General features: G+C 35.4%; 1 protein-coding gene across 1 annotated transcript in view; it reads left to right on the top strand.

Moving 5' to 3' along the window:
• Window positions 1–9,405, top strand: part of HNRNPLL (heterogeneous nuclear ribonucleoprotein L like) — a 39,687-nt gene that overhangs the window by 11,308 nt on the left and 18,974 nt on the right. Inside the window, exons 2-4 of the mRNA XM_055089129.1 lie at window positions 1,468–1,586; window positions 6,542–6,779; window positions 8,226–8,306. Of these exons, the coding sequence (XP_054945104.1) occupies window positions 1,468–1,586; window positions 6,542–6,779; window positions 8,226–8,306 (438 nt within the window). The remainder of the gene's footprint in view (window positions 1–1,467; window positions 1,587–6,541; window positions 6,780–8,225; window positions 8,307–9,405) is intronic.

Raw genomic sequence — 9,405 nt, 5'->3', positions numbered from 1 at the left:
TCTTCCCATACCGGGGCGCGAACCCGGTTCCCCTGCATCGGCAGGCGGACGCGCAACCACTGCGCCACCAGGGAAGCCCCAGAAATTACTTTTTAATTGGAATATAGTTGATATATAATATTATGTTAGCTTCAGGTGTACTGCATAGTGATTTGACTTTGCATACATTATGAAATGATCACCATGATAAGTCTAGTAACCATCAGTCCCATACAAAGTTATTATAATATTATTGACCATATTCCTTATGCTGTATATTACATCCCATGGCTTATTTTGTAACTGCAGGTTTGTACCTCTTAATCCCTTTCACCTGTTTCACATCCCTCCCCCCCAGCCACCCATTTGTTCTGTGTATCTGTGAGTCTGTTTTGGTTTTGTTTTGCTTGTTGGTTTATTTTGTTTTTTAGATTCTGCATAATACCCTTTAGATCCACCCATGTTGTCACAAATGGCAAGATTTCATTTTTTTATGGAGGTCATTTCTGAAGTGATGCAAGAGAGGTTCCCAGTGGCTAGTTGTAAATACAGATCTTTGTCTTAATAGAACTTGAATAAGTAAATGAGAGCTATTTTCATTTTCAAGCTAATTCTCCTACATAGTCCCTTTTAAAATAAAGTTTAAGACCATATGTTTTAAAACTTCTTGCTGGGCATACTCAAAGATACACAGTACTTCACAGAAGCCCAGGAAGGCTTTTTTTTTTTTTTGGCTGTGCCACATGGCTTGTGGGATCTTAGTTCCCCAATCAGGGATTGAACCCAGGCCCTGGCAGTGAAAGCACCAAGTCCTAACCACTGGACTACCAGGAAATTTCCCAAGGCTTGTATTTTTGAGTACTCCTTGTTCATCAGCAAAGATGGTATCTTGTATAAATTTAAGTTGTCAGGTGTACTGAATAACTTCAAATTATTGTGGGACTTGGTAACCAATTAAACGAGGACAAAAGATGATATTAATCTATATTGCAGGAAAAATAAAGTATATAATCTTTATATTAAAGAAGAAATTTTAATTGGGACTTTTTGTTCATTTGGTCTACTTGAGATTTTGATTTTTATGTAAGCAAAATTATGAATATAAAGTATGTTTCCAATTGTAGCATGCTCTGTGTATCTGCTGACGTTTTTTCTGAGATTTCATTGAAGTTGAAATAAGTTATTTTTTTATTGAAGTATCGTTGATGTACAATATTATGTAAGTTGAAGTTGAAATGAGTTATTAAATAACTTATCTGTAGTTCTTACTGAGAGAGAATATGCTCCCTTTTAAGAAATCAGAATTTTCATGCCAAACATTTAATTAGTGATTTTACTCTCGGGTCCTTTCACTAACTTATGAATTGCAATTTGGTTTGGGATTTTTTTTTTTAATGTTTGCTTTTTAATACAGAGATGGGTTTACTAAAAGATGCAATTTATTTAGACTTTTAAAGTTTTTAACTAGAAATTATTCTGTCTTGCTAGGAGGCAGGTGGAAGTCATCATAAAGTTTCTGTTTCACCCGTTGTCCATGTTCGAGGACTCTGTGAATCTGTGGTGGAAGCAGACCTTGTGGAGGCTCTGGAAAAATTTGGGACAATATGGTAAGGCCAATAGGGACTTCATACAGATTGTGAAAACAGTATGGTAGAACAAACTTTGCTTGCTTGCTATAAGCCTTGATGTTTAACCATAGTATATATTGTTTGCATATGATTATATATCTTTGAAGGCTTCTAAGGCTTTCTGGGATTATGCATGGATGAATTTTTGTGTATCCATGATTCCCTCTCACTCCTCAACCAGGTTGTGTGTAAAATTGATTATTGCATCTTTCATCTGATTTTCAAATGAATCCGTGATTCCTTCTTAAATGCTGCTTTTAAACCATTGAGTTAATTACGCCCTTTATCTTCAGAGTTTCAAAGAGTGGTACTTAAAATACTGATTTTGTTTTGTTTTGTTTTTTGTTTGTTTTGAAGTATTTAAGAATTAGTTGGCAATGAAAAGTGGGTAAATTAAGGGTAGGCATTATTTGCTTAGGTGCGTGTTGCTGTGAGTTCTTATTGCAGATCATGAGCGGTCAGTGTTTTATCCTAGCTTGTCTTCCTTTTGTGTTTTGTATTCACTCAGGCTCCTCCTTTTTTCCACAGCTGGTGTGTACTTAAGAATATTGACTTAAATGAAATATATAATTAGAAAAGTGAATCTGCTGCAAAAATAGACACTCTAAAACATTTTGTAGATTATTTTTGGAATATGCCTGGCTGTTCTCTTCTTAGTATGGATAATCTAGAGTTTACTTCATTATTTTTTCCATTGATGAGTACGTTTGGGCTTTTTGGTATAGGCATCAGACACAGACTAAGTCATAATATATAAGAGAAATTTCAATATATTTGCTGAGATCTCTTGATTGCTTCAATTTTATAAAAATTTATGTGGAGTTTTGAGTATTGAAAAGATGGTGAATAAATAGATGGTGAGGGAGTGATCAGAGGTTCCAACAGAGGAATCATTGCTTCAAAGGAGTAGGGGTTGTATTACCTTCCATCATGGGATCTTTTTAATTAATTTCTTTGGTGACCTCATTGAGAGATGGATGACTTAGCAAACTTGTTACCCTTAACTTATGTACCTCAGAAACCACTGTTAACATATTGTTGATCCTTGGAGGTACAAACTGGAAATCCACACAGGCATTAAAAAAGCCCATTTCTTGGGGCTTCCCTGGTGGCGCAGTGGTTGAGAGTCCGCCTGCCGATGCAGGGAACACGGGTTCGTGCCCCGGTCCGGGAAGATCCCACATGCCGCAGAGCAGCTGGGCCCGTGAGCCATGGCCGCTGAGCCTGTGTGTCCGGAGCCTGTGCTCCGCAACGGGAGAGGCCACAACAGTGAGAGGCCTGCATACTGCAAAAAAAAAAAAAAAAAAAAAAAAAAAAAAAGCCCATTTCTTGAAGTATCACTAAGATAACTCTTATCACTTCTTAGTCATTTGAGTGGGTATTGGAAGTTAAGTTTGTCTGGACAGTTACATAGTATTGAAGCAGACTCCTTAGACTATATTTATTTAGACTTGCATGTTGGTACTAGTCTAACCCAGTCACTATAAGGACCTTCTAGGTGGTGCATTGTCTCATGGAGTTATAAAAAGATGGTTATCTCTGAATTATTACTTTCTTCTGTTCTTATATATTTAGGGTTTTTTAAGTTATTTTCTTAGAGCCAAGAAATACCAAAGCAATGTCAGAAAACAAGTTGATGAGCAAATACAGTTGGAAACTTTAGGGAAATAATAACTATTTTGATATTTTGATGTTAATTATGACCATGACCTGAATGTTGGGGATTAAAGAAATAGAACTATTTGTTTAAGTTTGTAAGCAATTTGAATTACTTCTGAGTGGCCGGTCCGTTTTTATTATTTTATTTATATACTTAAAAAAATTTTATTTATTTGGTTGTGCTGGGTCTTAGTTGTGGCAGGCAGGCTCCTTAGTTGCAGCTCGTGGACTCTTAGTTGCAGCACACATGTGGGATCTAGTTCCCTGACCAGGGATGGAACCCGGGCCCCCTGCACTGGGAGCTTGGAGTCTTATCCACCGTGCCACCAGGGAAGTCCCAGTTTTAGACTCTGTACTGTTTGATACTTAGTCCATGGTAATGTGTTCCATATATGAATTTTATTTAGTTAATTTGCATAGTACATCGTTCTGTCCTCAAGATTGGTAGTTATGTGGATAGAAAAGTCATGAAATAATCGGAACAAATTAGTATATAATTACGAGCTTAATTGGCATAAATATGTATAATAGGAGTTTCAGTTGTGTGGAATGATCTTGAATAAGAGGTGGCTGCTACTAAAGCTAAAAGAACCTTGAACAGCCTCTTATGAGGAGTAGGTGTTTTGCTTCAAAATGTTGCATTTAGGGCTTCCCTGGTGGCGCAGTGGTTGAGAGTCCGCCTGCCGATGCAGGAAATACGGGTTCTTGCCCCGGTCCGGGAAGATCCCATATGCTGCGGAGCGGCTGGGCCCGTGAGCCATGGCCGCGGAGCCTGTGCTCCGCAACGGGAGAGGCCACAACAGTGAGAGGCCCGCCTACCGCAAAAAAAAAAAAAAAAAAGTTGCATTTATAGAACCTTTCCCTATTTTTTTATTTGTTGATTTATTTAGTGGTGTGTGTGGGGGAGGGAATTATAAAGATTGTATAGAAACTGCTCGTCTTAAATAGGTGAGTCACCAAGTTCAATATATAGTAAGTTGATACTTAAAAACTAGATGTATAGGAAAGAAGTTCAGAAGAAACTATAACAAGGTCTTGAGAACGGTTGTGTCAGGATAATAAAATTGCTATTTTGTTTGTCTTTATTTAATCAAAATAATATTTAGAAATATATACTGAGTCTCTTTTCCTCCCTTCTCCCCTCTCATTAAAGGAGAGGATGCTAGGTAGTGATTAGCTATACCAGTTTAAATTTTAAAACAAAACTTTTGGGACCTAATTTGTGTAGTAAATCTCTTGCTTCCTTCTGTTTTTATTTAAAAATTAGTAAACATGTTTTAAGCTATAAGTTGAAAGCACCCACCCTACCTACCATGTTCTTTAGACTTTTTGTTTATTTTTTCTCTCTTTGGTCTTCCAGTCTTTCTCATACTAATGCTTTTTAAAATTTTTTAAAAAATTCTGTGCCAAACAATTTAAGTGAATTCTAAAATGTCTTTGTGACATTCTAATTTTCCCTTCCCTATCTTCATATGATGCCACTTTTCCTGGGTAACCTGTTTAACTCTTAGCTCTGTGCTTCTAGCTTACTTATAGTATTGACAGCACTTTTTACTACAAACAGGTGAGTCTATTTTAATAGGCCAATAAAGAATTTAAATATTTTGGGGCCTTTATAATTTTTCTGTGTTTCCAGAGAGCCAAAGGGCATTATTAACATATTTACTTGGTGATATCATTTAGCTATAAAACAACTTATATTTGTGAGAGGAGAATATTTATTATTCCTTAATTTCTTTAGTGTAGACCTGATTCCAGGGTTTTCTATCTTTTTGTATGCAAGACTTTAGAACTTCAGCTAGGAGTTTGCGTTTCTAAAACGAATGTTTCTCTCTGGGAATTTATATCTTGCATTTATAAACTAATCCCAGGCGTTATTGTTTCTGTGTTTTATTCTTTAATTTTGAATGATGTGGTTTGAGAGAGCTAATAAGCCTCATAGACCAACAAATATTGATTGAATACCTGTCATGTGCCAGGCTCCATTTCTAGATTCTGAGGATGTAAAGATGAATAAGGCAAGGCAAGCAATATGTATGCAGGAACTGTAATCTTGATGATAATCCTCCCAGTTGTATAAAGAGGAAGCTGAAATTCATAAGAAATTACATAATTTGCCAGGCTACGAAGTGGTCTGTTTCTTACTAAGAAACACTTGATAGGTTTTGAAGTTTAGTGGTTGGTCCTGGATGCCTGATTGAGAAGCAGTGCTGTCACTGAGTACCGGAGCTGATGTTATTTCTCTGGCCTTCTGCTATTATTAAAAGCACATTGATTGTATTTTAAAATATTTTTAAGGTCCTTGTTCCTGTGAATAAAGGACATGTTTCCCTGTTCTGATCCATATGTTCTGATTTCTTGCTAACCTCCCTTCCTTCATTTCTTTATTTTTCATTCCATGTATTAAAATAGATTCCCCTTCCCAAAGAGTATAAAATGAAGAGTAAATACTTCACTGTCTTGGCCATAGCATCCACGATTACCATATTCTAGTGAATATCTTTTTATGGATTCTTTAATATTTAAAAATATTTAAGAATTTTAGAGGAGATTATTTTATGAAGTTTGGTCTGTTTGTAGTTGCTTCTTTTTGTCTTTTGGTTCTCTGTTTTTAGTAAGACAGATGGAAGTGTAGTCATTTCTTAGTGTGGTGCTTACTTATTTGCAAAATTCAATAGAGGTGGTAGTTTCTGTTGTTGAGGAGACCCATCTGCTAACCTTCTCTTGAGTTTTATCTCTGTTGATTTCTTTTAAAAAAAATTTTTTATTGAGGTATAGTTGCTTTACAGTGTTGTGTTAATTTCTGCTCTTCAGCAAAGTGGCTCAGTTATACATATATATTCTTTTTCATATTCTTCTCCATTATGGTTTTTCACAGTATGTTGAATATAGTTCCCTGTGCTACACAGTAGGATCTTCTTGTTTCTCTGCTGATTTCTGTATCTAGGTATTTTCTAATGCTGCTTGGAAGTGGCAGCCTGAGGAATAAACTGGATGGCATTATTAACAACTGGTAACAGAATTGTGCTTGAGGAGGGCACGAGGTAGTTAAAAGCTTTCAATCACAGGAGGAGGAGGTTTCAAATATGTACCATCTACCTGGTATACCACAATTTATTTGGATAATTTAAGAGTTGACTAATATTGGATACAGGTAGTGAAGACTACTAATCTGTATGATTTGAGACATTTTTATTAAAGTCTGCTTTTACTTGATTGAGAAAAATAATGTTAATTGAACTTGCTATATTATTCTTTCCCAATCACCCTTTCAGCTATGTGATGATGATGCCATTTAAGCGGCAGGCTCTAGTGGAATTTGAGAACATAGATAGCGCCAAAGAATGTGTGACATTTGCTGCAGATGAACCCGTGTACATAGCTGGTCAGCAGGCTTTTTTCAACTATTCTACAAGCAAAAGGATCACTCGGCCAGGAAATACTGATGATCCATCAGGAGGCAACAAAGTTCTTCTGCTATCAATTCAGAATCCTCTTTATCCAATTACGGTGGTATGTATTTTAGTAAGACAAACTAAATTAAAAGTGATTTTGGAATTTGTCTTGAGTGACTAATCTGTAGTTTTCTTCACTGCCATATAGATAGTTGAAAATAGTGGATTTTTAAAAAAGAATTATTAAAATTAATTTTAATTTTGACTGTCAAGTTTAATGAACAAAGACATGGTGAGCACTGAAGCTATAAAAAGGTCAGAAGCACGGTTGTCATAATTAAATAAGCACATTTAATTTTTAAATTAACATCAGTGTTAATTCTCTTTCTGTTAATAAAGCGTTAGACGGACTTGGTGGAAATGATCCAAGAAGTCTCTCTCTAATATGCCAGCACATGTATTAAGAGCATCTACTAGGTAGTGACAGAATTCCATAGTACAGTAAGATATATTTATCATTATAAGCTGTTTAGAGATAGCTTGTTAAAAACTTCTCTGATTTACCTAAAAATTCCCTTCTTCACTCTTTAGAAAAGTGATATTAAAATGTAAAAGGATTCATGTTCTTGAACCAGTTCAGTTTTCTACTTCATGATAATCACATGCTGTTTAATAATAAACTAGTGATAAGGACACTGGGTTTTTGTAATGAATAAAATATCACAATAAGAGGAACTTCATTTAGTATGATTTCTAGTAAGGGTATATGATATTTGGACATAAACTTAAAGCATAAGGCACTATTTAAATTTAGTTAGACAGTATGTATCTATTTACTTTTGTAATATGTATAGACTTATTAATAAATAGTATTAATATATTTACAGTATTTGGTGTTTTGGGAGAAAGAATATAACTAGTACAAGTTCTCCGATTTGTTTACTGTATCCTTAGTACCTAATGGTGTGGCTGTGTAATTGTAGGTACTCAAATTTTGAAAGTTGAAGAATTGTTCCTAAGTGGCTATTTAGGGTTCTCTCTTAGATGATTCAGGCATCTTGTTTGGTGAAATTTAACTCAATATAAATGATCTTCCCTGGGTCTTTTATCTATAGCCATTGTCCTTGAAAATAAATACTGAGTTGTTCTACTACTACTCTTTAATAAATATTTATTATTGTAATTTAAGTGATTATAGTATTAAACATTTCAGTCACATTTGGAAAAAAACAAAGTGATTACAGCTTTGGTTTATTAATTGTGTTTTGTCAGAGATTCTTTTAGGTACCTGTTAAAAAAATAAAAATTGAGGATTCATTTAGGAGATTAAAAATAAGTAATAGTGCTTTTCAAATGGTTCATTGGAAGTTCTCTAATGTGGGTATATTGTGTAGGTGAAGAAATAACTTTAGATTTATTAAAGTGTAACAGTTTTTAAAAGTTTAATTAGTACTTAACAGAAAAGACATCTTGACAGTTTTTTTTTAGTAAAACAAAATAGAGTATAGCTTTATTATTTTTCTAAGTATAAAATGTGATGAAGTCTTATTTTCTTCCCTCATAGGATGTTTTATATACTGTATGCAATCCTGTTGGAAAAGTGCAACGTATTGTTATATTCAAGAGAAATGGGATACAAGCAATGGTTGAATATCCTTTATTTGTAAATTTTTTATTGATGTGTATGAATACCGTGTAATATAGATCTTATTTTTTCCTGTTTAATCATTTCTAGACGAGTGGTGTTTATTCTCCCCACCGTCCCCTATATCTATTTGTCTTCGATTTAAAGAATGAAACCAGTACCCACAGAGAATTTTACTATTTTTGATAAAATAACTTGCTACCATAAAATAGTCCATTGTTTCATCTTACAGTGTGCTTTGCCTTTTTAATGAGGAAAAAATAACACTGTTTAATAATATGTTCACTTGTACCTTTTTGAAATTTTTCCCAAATGGACTTTTCTGAATCTCTCTTTAAAAATAGGCAGCTTGGAAGTATCAAAACGTTGGAGTTAATAGACCATTTCTTGCCTTTCTTCATTGAATCTTTTAAATCCTCATGGTTTATGTAAGACCTGCTTCCCTATGTTAAATTTGTTATACATTGAGTAAAAAGAGCAAGTTGCAAAATAGTACATATAGTACAATCCCATTAAAAAATAATAATTAAAAAAAAAACCCTAACCTATGTGTACATGTGTGTGCATAGAAAAAGGTTGGGATATACAACAAACGCTTTTAAAAAAAAATTTTTTTTTTAATATTTATTTATTTTTGGCTGCATTGCGTTTTCGTTATTGCACACGGGCTTTCTCTAGTTGCGGCGAGCCGGGGGGCTACTCTTCGTTGTGGTGCACGGGCTTCTCATTGCGGTGGCTTCTCTTGTTGTGGAGCACAGGCTCTAGAGTTCAGGCTCAGTAGTTGTGGGGGACGGGCTTAGTTGTTCCGCGGCATGTGGGATCTTCCCGGACCAGGGCTGGAACCCGTGTCCCCTGCATGGACAGGCGGGTTCTTAACCACTGCGCCACCAGGGAAGCCCTACAGCAAACTCTTAATGGTGCTTACTCTGGCAAGTTGTTTTTGCTTTTTTTTTTCCTACTAATTTTGTGGTTTGATTTTTTTTTTTTTTTTGTGGTACGCAGGCCTCTCACCGCTGTGGCCTGTCCCGTTGCGGAGCACAGGCTCCGGACGCGCAGGCTCAGGGGCCATGGCTCACGGGCCCAGCCGCTCCGCGGCATG

This window comes from Physeter macrocephalus, chromosome 12 (genome assembly GCF_002837175.3).
Source record: "Physeter macrocephalus isolate SW-GA chromosome 12, ASM283717v5, whole genome shotgun sequence".
In the NCBI taxonomy this organism is placed as follows: Eukaryota; Metazoa; Chordata; class Mammalia; order Artiodactyla; family Physeteridae; genus Physeter; species Physeter macrocephalus.
Note: the sequence above shows the minus strand (reverse complement) of the source record. Positions and strands in the feature narration are given on the sequence as shown.